At 40.3% G+C, this 20,379-nt stretch overlaps 1 protein-coding gene across 1 annotated transcript; it reads right to left on the reverse strand.

Moving 5' to 3' along the window:
* Positions 1 to 1,124: 1,124 nt before the first annotated feature.
* Positions 1,125 to 19,100, reverse strand: LOC117457507 (A disintegrin and metalloproteinase with thrombospondin motifs 15-like). The gene is made up of 8 exons (XM_034097644.2): positions 18,100 to 19,100; positions 15,375 to 15,507; positions 11,743 to 11,910; positions 9,396 to 9,679; positions 9,128 to 9,305; positions 7,618 to 7,793; positions 6,651 to 6,826; positions 1,125 to 4,580 (listed from the first exon to the last, which is right to left on the reverse strand). Exons 1-8 carry the CDS (start codon positions 19,057 to 19,059, stop codon positions 3,803 to 3,805), a joined length of 2,853 nt encoding a protein of 950 aa, XP_033953535.1. The 5' UTR covers positions 19,060 to 19,100; the 3' UTR covers positions 1,125 to 3,802.
* Positions 19,101 to 20,379: the final 1,279 nt, after the last annotated feature.

A 20,379-nucleotide genomic window follows, 5' to 3' on the forward strand; every position in this document is an offset into this window, starting at 1 on the left:
GAGAAACCCTGGCTTGATTTACCGAGTTGATAACCAGCGTCGTAGGACCGCTTAGCGAGATCTCGTTTGTTAGTTTGTTGTTGTTAGTTTGTTTGTTACTCAAACATATCCAGGGTCTGTTGAACTGGCTTCGTAGTACAGGGCACAGGTGGCTAGCAGCGCTAATGTCAAAGACACAGACATTATACATTATATTTGTATTTTACCAGGATGCAGTGACACAAATATTTACATATTTACATTTACTATCTACAGCACCCGCCGCCCCTGACATCCCCCACTCCCCCCGTGGACAATTTACTAGCGGTACCGAAGTGGGCCGGTCGAGAGTCCCGGGATGATTTGTAGTCCCAGTCCACCACTGGCTACATGACCGTATGATCGCCCATATTGACGCACCTCATTCCTAAACTTAGAAGATACAACATAAACCGATCCTTCAGCCTCATATGAGCTCTCAGACACGTTCAACATTAACCTGTCATCGCTGTCTGAGCTTGCTGCTGTGTGCGCCGTCGTGCGTTTACATCTGACTGTATATATATAAAGGTTTACATGCAGATGCTGGGATCCTGGACGGTGCAGCTGGAGCGCTGTGCCCGCAATGACGTCACCCATCATTTGGCGGGACTTGAAGAATCCGCGAGAAGATCCAGAAAATGGTCAACATTGAAGGCAGATTAATGGTTATCAAAGTACAAATATCCAAAATCAGTTCAGTAACGGTTTTCAAGGGGACAATATGTACTCAAATTGATGGGTTTGGATGATGGGGGAAAACCGTGTCACAGGCTCTTTAAAGTATCAGAACAATACTGTGTTTAGCGACTATCATGTGTGTTCTGCAGCTTCCAAAGTGACCATGTCGATGATGGGTGATCAGTGAGGCAGAGACTTTCTCATTGACTTTGCATTCAAAAGTATCTTTGACATTTCTGCCTCCTATTCAAAGATTAAAGCTCCTAACGGAAATATTTCTGACTTTGAGCATCTGGGATGACAGATGTACTATTTGCATGATTATATATGCAATATTTGAAAACCTGACTAATCAGAGAAAACATCAATCATGACTCAGCATATGCTTGTATTCTTATATATATACTTTATTTAATACAGCTAGATGCATGTATACATAGTATACAATACAAAAGACAACTGATAGCATTATCTGTACATGAATAAAAACCACCAACTGTACAATGGCACCTTTCAGACATTATAATTGGTCCTTTAAAGGGGACCTATCATGCAAAATGCACCTTTGTACGTCTTTTATAGATGAATATGTGTCCCCGGTGTGTCAGGGAACTCACCAAGTGTCAGAAAACACAACCCTCTCTCTTTTCCTCCATACCCAAATCTCTAAAAACGGGGCTGCAACGGATCTGATACAGACTGATACAGATTTAAAAATAGTCTGATGTCAGTGACGAGGTGCTCCGCCTATATGGCCAACTCTCCACCAATCAGGGGAATGAGAGTGGCATGGTAACAGCATGGTAACAGCATGGTAACAGCATGGTAACATGACGCTCGTAACTCGGCCCCCTCCTTTGCAGAGGGGCGTGGTCAGCTGCAGCGCATGCAAAGACAGGGTGGAGGAGAGCAAAATAGAGCGAAATGAGGCATGGCTAAAATGCATGATCTGTTGGGCATTTTGAAAAAGAAAACATATAAATATACCTTATAGGTATGGCCCTACAATATATTATTCAAATATAGTATGATAGGTCTCCGTTAAAACAAATAACACTGGAAATTAGGAATTCAATTGCATTTCTGTCGAAGGACGTCGTGGGTCCATCAGTTTAAAGTACCATCTTAAAAAACAAATAGTTATCTATTTTTCTGGGATGTTATATTTTAAGTATTTTGAAACTTTGAAATGTTCCATTCTTAAAGATGATACAATTTAGTTTCATTATTAAACTTTGTAAACATGTACAAGTCCAGACAGATGCCCTTGCACTTTAAGTCTTAGGGTGTGAAACCCAACGTTACTTTCACCAATTATTTTTAAGACAATTGTTCACCTGTAACCCTATATTTCTTTTGCTGTGTATATTAGTTTTCAAATGTAATCCTTTGATAAAACAACAAAATGAAATGACACCAATGGGTGTTTGATTGAATATAAGGGTGGGTGGTCCATTTAATTTGACCATAGATATGTATTATCAACCTTTTTCTGAAAAAAGGGCTTTATATTGATAGTCTGGCATGATGCAATATGTCTGTTCATTAAGGGCTGAAGGTGATAAAGCAGCTACTGTATGTACCCAAAGGGCTGAAGCCTATAGAGGTCGAAGAAATAACAAAAGCCAACACGTATCCATCACAACATATATTGAACTTTTTGCAAAATATAAGGTCTTCTAAAATGAAAAAAGAACATAGAGCTTTGAGGAGGGTAACCTTGCGTTTTTAGTCAAAATGTAATTTACGAATTAACCCTTATTCTATATTAGTATTATTATTATTATTGTAAGGAATATACCTTCTGAATATATAGATATTCAGTAGAGAAGTTATCAATTCTACAGAAGTTTTAATAATCTATATTTATCTTTACTATCTTCAAAACTGACAACAACCTATTTTTTAGAAGGGGCAAACTGCAAACCACCATGGTTTGGTCTATATCAAATGTTAAATAATATTGCGCAGTATCCTTTATGTAATGGGCAGACAGTGGGTTTTCAATGCTATTGAAGAGTAAAGAGCACACTAGCATTGGTCTGGTCCATTAACAGTATCATTTACAGGTAAGTTTACATGCTGTTTAATATGCTGCCTTATTTGATTGTTACGTTACAACTCTTTGGCCAAACAGAATCAAAACAGCTGTGCTCTAGTCAGTTTGGTTTTGCACAAATTGTCACAGACACATTGCGCCACTCTAACAGCGTACATTCAATAATAAGAATAGCTAACATCTTGACACATTTTCGTCTTTAAAAAAATATTCTAAATGCTTTGGTAACAAGTACAGTCCAGGAATGCTTTGATATTGATTAAAACTATAAAGATTGTATCAAGTACGTAGGGTATATTGTCGACTGTTTTCATTTTGTAAGGTTTGTAAAGCTATGGTCTGACTCAAACAGGCAGTGATTGGCTACTGACTTTGATTATTCACATCGGACAGTCAAACAGTCAATAGTACTGAATCAAGAAATAACTGCATGGAATACAGTTCTTGAATGTTGCGTGAATCATACAGTACCGCGTTTCACATTTTCATTAGTTTTTCAGTGAAATTAGAAAACTCCCAGGTGAGATATCTGCTTTTGATAAATGCACAGTGTGAGTGCTGAGGTTATATCTCACTTTATCTGTTTGTCCTGGACTTTTGTTTGCCCTTTTTTCAATTTCATCCCATGCGGGTAGCTTTACCAAGAAAGTATGTTTATGGGCAGATGTGTGTGTTCACTGTCTCTGCATCTTTCTCATTTGTTTCTGTCAGTATATGCTCAGGCATTGTGTCATTGTTCCTAGTCGAGGTAGACTAACCACAGGTCGAACCTGATGCGGATGGTTTGACGGTTCAAAAGAAGACTTTCCTTCTTTTCTGTTCTCTAGATGTCTGTCTTTTCAAACAATGAATGGAGATCCTCTCTTTCTCCATTGTGTTTCTTTGCTCTAACAGACACCACTTGAAACACTGTCAGGCTGCATCTGAGAGTACTTCCACCCAACCCAGTAATAGGGTCATTAAAATGCTGATTTGGTTTCAGGTTCATGTAAAATTGTCACTTTTACTGAAGCAAATAGGTCGTTGGGCTGTGCCTGTTCTGCTTTAACATGGCTTCAGATTGCAGAGGTCCAGTTCCTGAGGCTTCCTCCTTCCAGAGCAGTGGTCTCTTGGCAGATTCAAACCGTTCTCAGTCATACAGCGCACCGGCCGCCTTTTAAAACCCCTTCCACAGGATTTGGAGCAGTGAGACCAGACCCCTACATCCCACATGGGACATGGATCCCCACATGATCTCAATGCTACAGGTCTGTCAGCACTGTCACAGTCCACTGCTGGACGCCCCTCTATGCTCTGACACTCCACAAGCCTCTTCTGCAGCCCATTCCCACAAGTCACTGTGCACGAATCCCAACTTCCTGTTACCCAATGACTGACGGGCCTCTTTGCCATCATCAGCTTCTTAGCCTCTACCCGATTACTGTCTGCCAAGACACTATTATGCGCTTTGTGGCTTTTGTCCTCTTTCCGCAGAGTCTTCTCCTCCTTGCTCTCCTTGGAGATGTAGAAGGAGTAGCGCACCCTGGGAGGAGTCATCTTCCCTACAGAGAGAACCTCCACAGTGAGAGGCTCCTGCAGGGGTCTGGTGGCCTGAAGGATCTCTACAGAGGTGGAGGTGCCGCTGTAGCGCAGTAAGCTGCCCTTCACCAGCAAGTCTCGCTCAACGGCTGAGACCACGTAGTTGCCGTTCAGCAGGTACTTGCCGTGCCGATTCTTCACCGCTAAGTAGTTTTCGTCGCTGACCATTCCTCTGTAGCCACGCTGACGGATGTCAATGTTTGAAGCTCCAATGGGCAGCATCAGCACAAAGTTGTAGCCATGTCTGAAATAGATGTAAATGTAACAGTTTTTCATGTATTCTTAAACATCAGTAGATAGAGACAGAGTAGATAACAGTGTGTTAGTATACATTGCTATCTGATTGTGTTTTTCTTTTAAATGTGTATAATTACCATTAACCATGATACTATGGTCAAGTGAACTGTTATCGCCGGTGTTATTTCATTTCATTTCATTTGTTTATTTTATTTAAAGGACAGTGCACATTAATTCACATTGCTGTAAATGAGCCAGTATTAGCCAGCAGGCTAATTTTCAACTGTTGTCCTTGGCAAGATGTTAACTGACCACAACAAGACTAGAAAATAAAAACATAATTAGATAGAGTACAGCAGACAACATCAGTACACCAATAAATAAATAGCAGTACAACAATAAATAAATAGCAGTACAACAATAAATAGGAACAGTAGTACAACAATAGAGAGGAAGAAACACACATGCAAACAGATGAAATATCATCATACCTTGATTCAGTTAAAAGTGTTCACATTTTTGATTGTTTAAAAGCCTGTTCTTATGATTGTGGTTAAATGTATGATAAGAGGTGTTATTCCTGATCTGTATTGGTATCGTGTTCCAGAGTGTAGGTGCCCTCACAGAGAAACAGTGTTTGCCAAAGGAACTGGACCTAAGAGGGACTACACAGTCCCCTCTTAGGGCAGACCTTGTGGTTCTACTGTTTGAATTGTTCTGTTGTATAAAAGTGCAGAGTGGTGGGGGTGCCTTGCCGTTTAGAATTTTAAAAATGAGAAATGCATCAGTGTGTTTTAATATATTTTCCCAGCTGAGCAGGTTATGTTTGTCCAGGATTTTGCAATGGTGGTATAGCTTTGGTTTTTTGTCAAAAACTTTGAGAGCTTGCTTGTAAAGTGACAGGATAGGCCTTAATGTTGTGCTATTCGCCTGGGTCCAGCTGGTCATACAGTATGTTAGGTGGGGAAGGATCATGGCAGTCATATATAGTTTTGCAACAGGTGTTTGTATGCCGTGTTATTATGCCCACTGCACCTCGCGGGAGCGCACACAGCGTAAAGCAAATACTCACAGACATTTCAATGATTTCTACGGCAAAGTTAGGTTTGGAAACAATATAATTTCCTTTTTGGCGGGCATGCATAACACCGGAGCCTCGCTGCGGGGAAACTTTGCCGCTGTTCTGAGTTTGTTCTAATCTGTCAAAATGACGGACTGCTTTCAGATTTTTCCGTCATTGTTAAAAGAAATCCGTCAGACGGAAGAAATTCGCTTAACGCAACCACTGCACCAGCATTACTCCAACAGAATTGTTAAATATGTTAATACCTTTGTGCTTAAACAGTATCACTTAGTCTAGTTAAGTTGCCTTCACATGACCAGCGGTGAAACGGCTCTGCGCTGATGTTGTCGTTCTCTCCTTTGTAAAGAGCGATACCTTCTGCCCTTCCCTCTGCGTTGCACATTGCTCAAAATAGTTGAAAAGCACTCCACTAAAGCTCAAATGATTTAAACTTTGACCTTGTATACGGCTGACCTTTTGACTTTCAACCAATGAGCTGTCAGCTTTATGAAGCGGCGCAAGCTAGCAGGGGAGGTAACGATAGAATCAAAACATAACTAGCACAAAGCACTGCACCCGCTGTGAGCAGAGAGCAAATTGCGTATCATGTGAAAGGCAGCTTAACGCAATCGAAAAACATTCACGGCTGAATTGCAGGTGGTTGTTGGAAACAACATATAAGCTGAAACATTTTCTATATGATAGTCTCCACTTAAAAAAATATACTTGCCCTTTTACCAAGAGTCAAAAAGGAACATGACAGCCACCTTTTCCTTTGAGGTATTCAAATGTTCAAGGTAACTTGTTCAACCACAATGTTTTGTATTTGTAAATGTGTAAAATACGTCGAGGAAAATTTGAATGAACTAAAAGGCTTAGACAGGCTAAAATATCTCAGTTATCACCTCCCTTCTGTAGATCCAATTTAGCAAAGTTGACATCAATGTTGACCTCGACCTGTCCCGTCACCTCAACACTTAGAGGTAATACAGTATCTGCTGACGTGCGACTTACATAGGTTTGGTGAACATTCCTGAGACCTTCTTGCAGCCCTGGTTGTCGCCGCCACACACCCCGCACTTGTCAAACTTCCTGTTGGAGTCCAGCTTGCTATCGCAGCCTGCCTTGATGCATTTTCCTTGAACACATACAGCTGAGGTGTCAGGAGAGCAGGGGGTCCCATCCACAACCTGCAAGGATGAAGACATTATATTATGACAATCTTAAGATGCATAATAAAATGAAAGGCAAGAGTTTGTTGCCACATGTGGTCTTCCATATTTACATTGTTAAATGTAAACAAACATAATGAACTGAAAAGCTTGATAAAGGTCAGATGTAGAACCAGAGGAAGTGCACAGTATTCTTAAGTGGAAAAGAGATGTTGGCTTGTATTACTGCTACAAGCTTGTTTCCTTTTGGCTGAGTAAATAGTAGCTGACAAGCCCCAGCTGTGAAGTGATACTGTCCCTGCATGTTTCCTTTCCCACCACACCATCCATCCAGCAGCAGCAGCCACTCTCTCTACTGCCACCAACAAATGACCTGTCATTGCTTTGCTGTGGAAAGAACTAGCAGTCACTTCTTTCATTCCAAATAAGGGCCAAAAGATACAGGGAAATTACACGCCAAACCATTGTGCATCAGCAAGTAAAGTAGTTGATTACCATTTAGATCAGAATATTGAAACAATGTACTACAGTCAAGTCCAAGCTTTTAGACAGATACCATCTAGTGGCTACAAGAGCTTGAATCTTGCAATTATCATTCTCCGATCAGCATTCTGTCAAAGTAGTCAAGATTTCATTTGGCTATAATTTGTTTCTCTACTTTATTAACACGGCATACCCACTGGGTTGTAACATGGTTGGTTGTCATGTTATTGTAATCCTGGTTGTTCATGTTTTTGTAATACTTTTCATTTGTTTAATGACTAGAAAAGTAAACAGTTCATTTAAACAGGTGTTTGTAAATTACATACCTTTGGAGCAAGGACATAGAAGTACCCAGTACCGTTGGCGCGGCAGATAAGTTTGCATTTGTCCTTAGGAGAGATGCCTGAATATTTAGGAACCCAAACCGCAGACGGACCCAGTCTGTTGGTGTTCAGGTTTATTCCATTGAATGCCTCACACTGCTCCTCACGGAAACTCTTACCTAGAGATAGAAACAACGTCAGGTTAAATATAGATCTACTCCAAAATTGTTGACCTTACAGACTGTGGCTGGAGTTTTGAAATTGAACATTCACCAAGAGCGGCATAGTTGCTACTCATATAAATGATGTGCGTTTTTGCACAGCACATGCATTTCACTTATGATAATGGTGGAAGATTTCCGGCTTCAACTTCCAAGTAATTTTCAAAACTATGGGTCCATGATTCTTTTAGACAGTGATAGACAACAGAAACTTCTACTTTCCTGACAGTCTGTATCTAGCTGTAGCTAGCAGGCTAATTAAGCTAACGTTAACTTCAAGGGAGCTTAAATACACACTTGCTGTCTCCGTACATACTTGAATACATTTTAAAAGAGTATGTTTAACTTTTAACCTCACAAGAGAATAGTATTTCAGGATGAAAACTATCCAATGTCTTATATGTCAAATAACTGTAGCTGGGTTTTTTGGAATGTTGATTTTCCCAAACCAGTAGGAGCAGGAAACAGCTGCTAATATGCTACTCTCCAACATGGTGGGGAGGCTACACAGTGGATGTGCCAGTAATGAAATTAGGCTTTTCTTCACTGTAACTCCTACATCTTACTATTGGGCTTAAATTAATGCTTGGTTATGTGTTCTACCATATTGGTAAACTAATTAGCTACACCAAATTAAAACACTGTTCCATCCATTCCTTCCAATTTTGCTCAGTTGCTTTGGGTTGCTTCAACTGTTTCAGCATTCAGAGAAAGCTGAACTTGTACAGGCCTGGTGTGTGTAATTACCAGAGGTTGCGTTAATCGAATATATTTTTTAACAATGACGGAAAAATCTGAAAGCATTACATCATTTTGACAGAGTAGAACAAACAGCGCCAAAGCTTCCCCGCAGCGAGGCTCCGGTGTTATGCATGCACGCCAAAAAGGAAATGATACCGTTTCCAAACCAAACTTTGCCGTAGAAATCATTGAAATGTCTGGGAGTTCTTGCTTTACGCTAACAGTTCACGAGCGTGCGTTGACAGCTCACAAGCGTGCCCCTTCCCCCCCCCGGTTGACAGTTGTTTACGAGCGTGCTCTCTCTCCCCCCCCTCGTCCCGTCCCCCCCCTCGTCAGAGTTGTGTAAAGGTCGACGGGTAATAGTGGATTTTGACGGAAATGTTACGATCCTGTCCGTCAAGTCTAGCGCAACTTCTGGTAGTTACATAAGCTAAAGTAACTGTAACTGTAAAGTAACTGGACAGTTTTTGGGACATGTTTAGTGAATGGTCAATAACAGCCATTATTGTGTGTCTTTGTTTGTGAACATACTGGAACAGCGACTAGCGTACCTGTTTCAGGACAAGGGTTGAGGTTACATGAGCGATATTTGATGCGAAGGCCATAGCAGTATTTGCCTCCATTCTCAGGAATGGGGTTGTCACACGCTCTCTTGGCCAGCTGAACTCCTCCACCACAACTTCGAGAACAGTCCCCAAATAGTCCCCACTTCCCCCACCGACCATCCACCTGAGACAAAGGAAAAACAGACACAATGGTACATCAATCTTTACTGAAAAAAAGGAAGTTTGACAGTGCTGTCTTTCTGCATTCTCTCACCTTGATGTGCATGGTGGTGTTCTTATCAGTGCAGGTTCCTCTGAAGCATATTTTACCGTTACCACAGCTGGTGCCGTCCGCCCAGGGGAAGTGTCGGGTTTGGCAGACCAGCTGGCCGTGGGCCCTTCCGGTGCACCACAGCTTGGAGCAGGGTTGCATGTATGGGCAGGGCTTGGAGCCAGAGCCGAAGGCAAGCTCACATTGACGATGCAGGCTGTAGCTGGACCCAGGCAGGTTGTCGGTAAGAGACAGCTGCCTCTGAGGCTGTTCCAGCAGACAGTCTCCTGCAGAAAGACCAACAACATTGCAATTACTCACAAGTTGCACTTATTGATATGGTAATATTTACTATAAGGATGGGTACTTGGGGGTAATACGAGAGGTGTTGCTTTTGGAACCCAGAAAGAATTGTCACCAACTCTCCGGAACGTTTGTGCATCTTAAAATGCTTCCCCCCCCCCCTCTATTCCTGTCTTTCAGTCTCAGAACTCAAACAACAATGTTTCCAAGAGCAGCAGGCAGCTGTTTTCAGTGCAATAAACCCATTTAATTATACCTGTCCGGCACCAAACAACACACCGACACAGTTATTGACCAGCTGATGGGAAAGTCCTTATTGTAGTCAAGAGTGAATATTGAACTTTTTCTTGTGTATAGGCAACTCATAGATAATGTGGTTATATGCTCATTCTTTGTTTACAGCTTGTTACACAGCACCCATATGGCAAATAAATCAATAACTATAGCTTTAAGGACAACATTAAAAACCTAAATCCTTTCTTTAACAGCATTTATTTTTGCTAAATTCTTAGCTAACCAAAATGTCTTGCAGTTATACTCTCTTTGTTAGGGAAGTAACGAATGAATTGTTTGGATTGTTTGGTTGATCTAAGTTAATGTAAGGAAATACCAAAGAAAACAAATAATAATAATATGACTATTAAACTAGATATAACATTAAAATAATGATAATGAAAATAGTTGCTACAATATATTTGTCTTCAGTCTTTCAAAAGCAGACTCTTAGCCGTCTTTGAGACAGCACAGGCACCATATTATATTTAGATAAAGCAAATGAATCATGTAGAAAAGGACTGTTAGCAATGTAGTGTTTAATTTAGTAAATGCACATTTATTTGTTACAGTAAGTAGGCTGGTTGAGGGGAAGTAATAATGTGGTGGCTATTCCACAGAATCCACTCACAGTCACTTACGGGAGTTTACACACGGACAGAAAAAGACTTGGCACATAAGGGCTACTGCGGAGAAAGAAACCAGAATGATATATTCATTCACTTATGAATGTTATATTTAATTTGGATACTGGAAGTGGATACTGTCATCATAGTACAAAATAACATCGCAAGGAAAATACTTTCTTAGATGTTCTTAAGTGATTTATATTGCACTTCTTTTACATTTTAAATTTCTGCCTTTCTTGTGGAATCTGATATGTTCCAGGATTTTTAGTTTTTCTCTTAAAAAGCTTTATATAAATGTATAGGCTCTGATCAGCATATAACATACGCTGTTTGTCAGTTTGCACTTCAGGACTGGGTGCTGCATCACTTCGAGTTTGTTGTTAAAACAAAATAGTCAAGTTTAGAGAATTCTGATCCTATGTATGCCAATACTATTTCACATAGTGATTTGACAAATTGTTGTTTAAAATATGTATATAAGAACAACTTTAAGAAATCTGCTTTTTTAATTACATGGGCCTTTTTATGCTTTTGAGGTTTTCCCTTTCCTGTAGTGTGTTATATAGTAGGTTTGTGTGCATGTAAATGGTTTGCAAAGGCTAAAATCTTAATGTTCCCTCTTGAAAATTACCATTAAATGTCATCTTTAGTTAAGTTATTTGATGGACTCCCTTATCAACATACTGTAGATACAAAGTTAGACTTTGTAATACTAAACGTATGCAGTTTTATTCTCTTGATATTGGATTTATGTGTGTTATTTATTGTGAAGTTTGTTTTTAAAAGTGTTGAAGTACAGTAGGTTGACCCCAGGCTGAGTAATTGACTTTTCTATTCCAAGACCCCATTTTTGAAGGATAAGGATAAAAAAGTAACTCAAGAATAAACCTTCGCCTCGTCCAAGAAACATCTAACACAGCCAGCAATATACTGTATATTAACAAAAGTATCAGGGTTAAACATAAAATAGTTGTATGTGATCACTTACAATTAAAAACTGAAATTAAAAATGTAACCATGAGAAACCAAAGCCAAGGTCTGTTTTTGCGGGTACAATTAGATTAGAACCAGCTGAGCACATGAAGCCTGGACAGAATTAGTGGTCCATCTGAGTCCAGAGACATACACAGGAAGTGTTTACTAACCATGACCTCTGTCCAGGAACTCAGTAATGATGGCTGCGCTGCACACAGACCAGGGCCTGCTCCTGTCGATCTGAATCAGTGTGGGAGACATCATGTGGTTGTCCTTTAGTTTCCCAAATACCTCCTCACATGCCTTCACATTGTCGTGGGGCATGTTGAAGACGTGGCCTGAGGGATGAGAGAAGAGAGACAGAAGATTACCTCTTTGTTAGAGTCAGGAACCTCTACTGTTAGTTGTCCCATGATTTGAAACAAAGTTAGCCTTAAGGAAAAGTCATTGGGCAGATACTTCTGAGGGGATTTACCCAAAGAGAAACTCAGAAAGACAGCACAACACACATGTTTATATGGCTAAGCAAGCTCAACTTGGACTGATTTGAAGCTGATGTCATCGCACAGAGGAATGCAGTTATGCATGGGAATATACAGCATGGCGTTCGTCCATTTTCTAGACCAGGCCTGACAGGGGAATTTAGTTCCCAAGGAAATCATTTCACTCCCTAAATAGGAACATGTATTACTTTCCAAAAATGAAAATAAAATACATAAACTGTGTTTCGGGGTATTCAATCATGAGACAGGACCATGTTGGTAGGAAATTGTGTGATTACTTAACATAAGGGCAGTGTAAACCAATGCCTCTCTTGGGGGCTCAAGAGTGACTTGTGCATCTGGTTTCAGGCAAGAGTCTTACTTATTTTACAGCCCAAAACACTGATATTTAAAATATGAAAAAAGTCACATGTATTATTAATATAATCAGCTTTAATTAGACAGTGTTAGTGTGTCAAACTACAGTGTATAAAGTTAAGCACTACACATTAGATTTCATTGGAAAGCGTGATTAGCAGTGTTCAACTTCACCTCCATTTACTTAAATCTGCAATTTTTTATTTTGGGTTGGTGGAATAAAACCACATCCAAAGCCTTTTTTTTTTTCACGACACTGTGTCTCAAGGCATCTTAACATTTAAGAACCTAGTAATGTGTTATACCAGATTAACGGGAAGAATCTCAGCTAACTGACGATACAAACAATTTTTACCAAAACAAAACACAAGTCTCATAAGAAGCATCTAAATGACCCCTGAGCGAAAAAGGCTAACGCACTTTGGCACAGAACTCAAGATAAAAGATACCCTTATTACTTATCGTAGCGTCACATACAAGATATCCGATTAAAGCTGAGGTTCCACAGATTATTTAGGTATAGTATCATCACTGAGTGATCCAAACTCGCGACAGGGGAAGCAAACACAGACATCACAACACGTACCTTTACGGAGCTTTTACGGGAAATCGTCTCACCGTATAGCTGTCAATCTGATCAAAAGACGTGTTCAATGGCATTAAAACGAGAAAAAACGCGGCTGAATCGGTTAATCCATAGGTTGATAATGTTTCTGTGGATTTAAAAAAAATATTTATAATCCATAATTCCATTTTTATGTAAAAATCGGAGAGTAAAAATTAGCTGCTAATGGTAGCCACCAGAGTTATCGCAGCTTCCGGTTTTGGCTATGCGTCAGTCTCACACACACACATTACCAAATAAGCAGTATGTGGGAGTTCCCCTCGATTCCATTGGCTCTGACGGTTAGAAAGAGATGTCAATCAGCAAAATCGAGCAAGGGGGGCCAGAGATATGGAAAATCCACCCAAATGACCCCAGAAGTGTTTTTTTTGTTGCTAAATCTCTCTAAAAAGGTCAAATTTCACTTGTTTTGCATCAATCTTAATACAGGGTAGTTATTATATGTTGTAGTTTGGATTCCTAAAGCTTTTTGTCTACCATCCCATCATTCAAGGGTGGTTTTCACTAAGTTTTTTTTTTTTTGGACGGACACGATAATTTACATTTTTTTTACTGTGTTCAATCTGAATTTACTTTCAAATAAAAACATCTATATTGATTCTGACACTTCTACATCCAACTCACAGGTGTAACCTTGCTTTGAGAAAAAAGATTATTAATTTAACCCTTTTAGAAGGGAAGATATTTGTTGTATTTTTTCTGGGAATGTCATTTTCGAGCCTAAGACCTGAAAAACAGGCTCGGGGCTTAACAAGTTAAATCAGCCTAAATTCCAGATGAAAAGAGAAAGAAATGCGTCCCTGTGGATTTGTCCCAATTTGTCCAAATTTCCCACACAGACAACACACGCAGGGAGTAATAAATCCAATTTACACCTCCAGTTTAAAGTCAGAAATCTGGGAAACAAGAGCATGATCACTTACTATGATGACTGATGTAATGCCAATCAATATTTTGGTCTTACCTAGCTATTTGGCAAGGATATAATAGACTGTAATTTGTCATTTAAAATAATAATTAATAATTTAAAAAAGTGCTCTACTTGGATAGCTCCCTTAAAGTGAAAAGAGAGAATTGACATCAATCTGTTGGAGCTAGTATGTGGTTAGCCTAGCTTATCGCTAATTTTCAACACATTTTTTATCTAAGCAGATCTTCTGCCTTTCCTCTGTGCTCGTCCTTAATGCTAAGCTAGGCTAACCATGCACTGACTCCTGTACTTACAACCCAGTCTCACGGCATTTCGTGTTATAGTCACGAAATTAATCTATTGATTCGTGTTCACCAACACGATTTCCCCCTTTTTTACGTGTCACACAGAACGATTTTAAAAGCAATGTAAATAATAACAAATTAGAAGGAAAATAAGATGTCAGTATTCTGAGTCTCTGAGCCCCATTTCTTTTCCTCGCGGACGGCAAACAAAGTCCGACATTATACAATTTAAAATAAAAACAATAATCGTGGCTTGATATTGAGTAAGAACATGTTTTTATGAACCATACAGCTTCTGGTCTTCCAAGACCCGACCAGACAAAAAGACGTGGTGCAGGCACGAAACATACTACCAATATAAATACATTGCTTTTAAAATCATTCAGTGTGACACGAAAAAAATGGGAAAATCGTGTTGGTGAACACGAATCAATAGATTAAATGTATTTCGTGACTATTACACGAAATGCCTTGAGACTGGGTTATGTATATAGTCTTTTAAAGAGACAGTTAGGACTCAGAGAAAACTGTACATGTGTTATGTTGCCTATAGTTCAACCCCTTTTCCTTGCTAACACTTTCTTTCTCGCAAAAAAAGCCTAGCTGGAATGTTGAAGCTAATAGTACATGTGTCAGTATCATTTTATCGTGTGAAATAATTGATGATGCCTGAACTGTACCATTTGCAGCTGCCAGTGAGCAAAGTTATGTCGTGCAACTGTAATACCAAACATGAAAAAATCTCAACCTCGCCCAGAGACCTGCTGGTTTTGATTTTGCCCATCTAGCCAGGGATGGATTTTCAACAAGAACATGCAATTTAATAGCTGGTAGGTTTGAGACCCAGCATCGTGCTGGGACCAGGATGAAGAACCAACATCACACAGATTTTCATGAAAGTAGCAAAGCCCTCCGGCCAGGACAGTTTGCAAACTGATTGTGCGCATAAAAGTCTGTCAAACTTGAAGTTAAGTTATGCAGCTCTTGCCTTGAGCATCTGTCTCTGAGGCCAAGTGTGCATTAGCATGAATCCAAAATGCATAATGTGAGAGTTAGTCATCGTTAGATGTTCAACACATTTCCCAAACCACACAATTCTTACCAAGTTCATGGGCGGTTGTGAAGGCGGAGGGCAAGCCATCATCTTCGATGACAGAGCAGCTTCTCTTCGGGTCACACATGGTCCCAACATCAGCCATCCCCAATGTATCACAGGTTGTGGCCCCGCAGAGATCCTGGTGACACAGACACATAAATGTTCATTGGGACACGCCTTTCATTTCATTCTCATAAAAATGTTGGACTAGGACACTGTTCTTCTTGGTGAGGCTGTGCCTTGAGCTACAGATTGAACAGACCATGAAGAGCACTAATACAAAGCACATGGGACTGTGGTTTGTTTATTGTTGCTCTGTTCTTCAAATATATTGAAGCAAAAGGTCAGTGTTTAGGTAAAGAGAGTTTGGGAGCACGAGATAGGTCCCACCTGAGGTACACAGCCCAGGGGAAGTACAAGAACCATATCAACACGGTCATTATGTGTTTATCTGCAATTCTCTCAGTATCATGACTTATCTATTTACTGTACCTCCATTTGTACTTGACTGTACTTAGCTGGGTAAGTCAACAACACAATTGTCCCCCATTCCGTTCTGCTCATTGGATTCTTTTTGAATATATAACATTGTCAGGTAGTAAGACCATAACTTATAGGGCTGGAAGGAAATATTTAAACAGCTTTGAAACATACTGTATCTCGGAAAATGCATACAGACATTCATGATCACAAGAGGATGAATCTCAAAGATGTTGTTGATCCCCCAACTTTTATTTTGGCACTACAATGATGTTAAAGGACATATTATGCTAATTTGTTTCAGGTTAATATTTGTAATTTGTGTTTTTACTGTCTTTAATGTTAAACAAGTTATTTTTGTTCTCATACTGCATGTGCTGCAGCACCTCTGTCTAAAACCTGATTGGTTAGCTGGCCGGCTCTGTTGTGATTAGTCTGTTTAGGGATGTATTGGAGATGTCCCGCCCATTAGCCCATCACGTTCAATCTGTTGGAGCGCTAGCCAATAGAGGCGCGAGTGTCACACAATGATGTAATTATGTGACAGAAGTAAACAAAGGAGTACAATGGAGGTGATTTGAGCAAGGCAGTGTGTGAGAGAGACACTCCCTCTGGAGGGAACACTGGGTTTTAGCCTTTGCAGACCATTTACATGCACAAAAACCTACATAACACACTATAGGAAAGGGGAAACCCCAAAAAGCATAATAGAGACTCTTTAAAGGTCCCATGTCATGCCTTTCTGGTTATTACCCGTCCCCTTGTGTGTTATGAAGCTTTTCCTGCATGTAAACGGTCTGCAGAGTCACAAACCCTCAAAGTACACCCTGTAGCGAGTGAAACTCTAACACAGAAAAGACCTGTCTATGCAGCCGTTTAGGACAGAGAGTGAATACACATACTATACAGAGATTCTGTTTGAGAAACCAATGTGAGTTTGGAAAATTACACAATTTAAATCTATTCTAGTAGAGCTCAACAATGGAAATATCAGTAGAAATGGCCATGACATGGGACCTTTAATATATGTTTTGTTAGTATTGAAATTACTCACTATCGGTCCAAAGTGGACGATAAACTTGTTAACCCAGTGTTTCGATGAGGCCCGGCGATGCCAGAAGCCCCCTCTGCCAGCCATGTGTATTCCACACCACCAGCTCTCTATAACCTATTACAAGATTTTTTCCATCTCTGCAGCTGCGCTCATTGTGCCCTACAAGGACAACACCGCCGGACTTTCCTACATATAATTACCCTTAGTGTAAATAAAGGGATCTTTCCCGAGTACACTGTGATTTTTTAAGTCGTTTTGACCTTGAAATGTTTTTGTATGTTGCTGTGCAGTGAAGGAGAGAGGCCGTGTATCAGATGGCCAAACTGGACCCTAATGGAAAGCAGGCACCATGAAACAGGCATCAGTGAAGTTGGTGTAGGATGTACTGAACAATGGTTACAGCTCTAGTGGCCACATGGGATTATCTGACAGCTGTGACCACACTGAATGTCGTAGATAGTGTCAGTTACCACCACCTTGAATGGATAAAGAAGGAGTTTGGATTCTTGTGATTCATATTGAAGGTTCCTATATGCAGATAATGACCCAGTTCTTATTCTGCAGCTGCAGACAGAGGTGAAGACTTTTTATGGAAACAACTGGCTCTGTTGCTCTTTTACAGTGACTCGTTGAAATACAGAAGGAGGACTAGCAGGGCTGCATCATCACATAAAGGATGCCTAACCCCACAGGGCACAGACCTGTATGAAATTATTGCAAGTCAAACAAATGACTGCAAACATGCCTGTGTCGTGTCCCTGAGTGTTAGTTTGGTTCATCTGCAGAATATGACTGGAAGAGTAGTCATCTTGTGTCCTATTACTTGCATATTAGTCTTGCAACATTCTCTTGCACTATTTTATTTGTACTATGTTTCTTCTTGCACTATTTGTATTGTTTTTTTATTTGCTTTATTGTTTCATGTCTTATATATATATGTATGTTTCATTGTTGGAGGGTGGTAAGATGTTCATTGCCGTAACTACAGCTACTGTGCATGACAATAAAGCCTTTGAATCTTGAATCTATAGTCTGGGTTTCTTTCTCATTTGTAGAAGAGACAGGGGCCCTTAAATATGTGTGGCCTGGGGCCCATTGTTTTATAATCCACCTATGAGTGTATCATTTCTAAGTATTTCTTTCCCTGCTGATGCATCACATCTGTGTGTTGACTAAGCTCCCTCCTCCCCTGCTTACCTGTTTGGTGAACAGTATGGCAGTGTCCCAGTACTCTGGCTGCTTGTCATTGTGTTTATTCAATTTCTTCTGCCAGGAACAAAAGTTGCGCAGAGTCAGGGCTGCATTACTGGAAACCTTTGGTCCCTTGTCAGCGTCACTTATCACCATGAATCCCACCACCACTATGTTTATGGAGTTGAGGATGCTGGGGTGCTTGTAAAGCCTGGCTGCCACTGACATCAGGGTCAGGAGGTAATGCTTTAGGTCATCCCCGTGAAATGTTGCCATAGATTCGTCCGCCACCACCAGCACCTCCACAAACCTTGGGATGGAGGCAAATCTCTTGGACCTCCCCAGGGTTTTCAACACAGTTTCGGTTAAGCCATCAAACTCCAGTTGGCCCAAGTGCTTGTATTTCTCCAGGGAAATGTTAAAGTTTGAGTCAGGTGTAACTCCACACCTGCTGGTGAAGTTAGTACCCGAGTCCGCAGCGCGTCTCCGGCGGCGGATGATGTGCGTCCTGTCGAAAGAGTTTCCAAATCCTGACGCAGCGTCTTCACTGCCAGTCAGGCTAATGAAATACTCCATGCCGTTATAAGAAAACCCCCCATTGAGACCTTTACACAGGCTGAGCGCGGCGAATGAGTCCGGTTCCGCGTTGACATTCCCGGAGTAGAAGCATTCCCGTAGGTCAGAGGTTTCGTTGGATGCTGAGGAGCTGCTCTCAAGTGGCAAGCTGCCCGGTGCAAGGAAACTAGAGTCCGGCGTGAGTTGGAGGTAAAATTCCTGTTTGAATGCACTTAGTCTGAAAACAATCTGTCTTTCCTCAATCTCCTCCGCGCGCCGGTGCAGATGTTTCTCGTGCCTTTGATGATCCACACGCACAGGGATGCAAAAATCTACCTCCATGCAATATGCTGGGTTCAAATAAAGCAGGAACTTTGTTAATATAATCAATGAACTGATGAGTATAGCCATCTTGCTCAAGAAAGTTCACTCTATTTCAGCTTCGGTGCAGCAAAAAGTTATACGTAGTGGCACGGAGCGCAGCTTGCGTCTGCACTGACTTCCAGCGTCTCTTCCATCTTGCACCGTTTCCACTCTGGCCACCAACTTGTCTGCACGGCTGATCTTTAAATTCGCACATACAGTATAACACCGATGATGTATGTCAAAAGAAATCTGGGTTCGTGCGCAAGAGAGAGAGAGATCTCATTGGTCATGCGTCTCGGTTTGAGTTGCAGACCGCAGCCACTTGTAACTCTCCAAATATTATTGTTGCTGTACCGCATGTATGACAGGAGCTATAGAGCATCATTCCCCTCCCACCGCCTGACTCACTGTGAGGAAGACAGACAGTGAGCAAACACACAAGGAACAAAACCCAAAATACAAGAGTTTAAGTTTTTAAACGTGCATTTCAAACTAATCCACCTGCATCATAACTTTACACAATCTAAAAATAAATCGTAAAATGTACTTTCCATTTGTTTTTTTTCTTTCCAGAAAATGTATTTTTAGACGTAAATATTTGAATTGGTCAAATAAAAAATAAAAACATAAAAGGAGTATCCACTCACATGCACAGAAACACATACATTTTGTTCTGCATATCCTTATGCATAAGAACAACGTTTAAAGGCACATGCAAAGTGGAGTGCAGGCAAAGAGCGACACCTGTCTGCAGCACCTAATGTTCACTGCAGCTTCAGTTCCTCTGAGCGCCTGAACAGGTGTGTTGTACTCTGGCGCCACCTGGTGGTTAATGTGCGAACATGCACCTCCAGAACCATTGTTATTGTTTAAAGAGATGGCACTCTCCTTACACACAGTATCAATTTAGTGAATTACATGGTTCCAGGAAGAACACATTTTTATTATCGTAATACAGCAGTAGCCCTTTAGAAAAACCTTAGTTAGCATCATGAAGAAAAAAAGGAAAATCTGCAGTAATAAATCAAATATAATTTCACTTAAATCGATTTTGTTTCAGAAATTGCTCCGTGTTCTTGCACCTATATACTTTTAAGAATTGCTTGTCTATCATTTTTTTGTATGTTTGAATAAGTATGTTTTTATTTAGGTTTTGGTTGGCTTTTAGTTCCTTTAATTGTCCTCATGATTAAATTGTGTTCGTTTTTTAAATCATAAAACACTGTTGTTTTGAAAAGTGATATATAATACATAATTATTTTTATTATAATTACTGTGATTATTATTATCATTTAACTTTTTCTATGGGTTATGGTATATGAAAACATAACTAAATAATAATATTCTTTGTAACTGTATTTTTAT

The sequence above is a fragment of the Pseudochaenichthys georgianus genome, chromosome 13 (assembly GCF_902827115.2).
Source record: "Pseudochaenichthys georgianus chromosome 13, fPseGeo1.2, whole genome shotgun sequence".
Lineage (NCBI taxonomy): Eukaryota > Metazoa > Chordata > Actinopteri > Perciformes > Channichthyidae > Pseudochaenichthys > Pseudochaenichthys georgianus.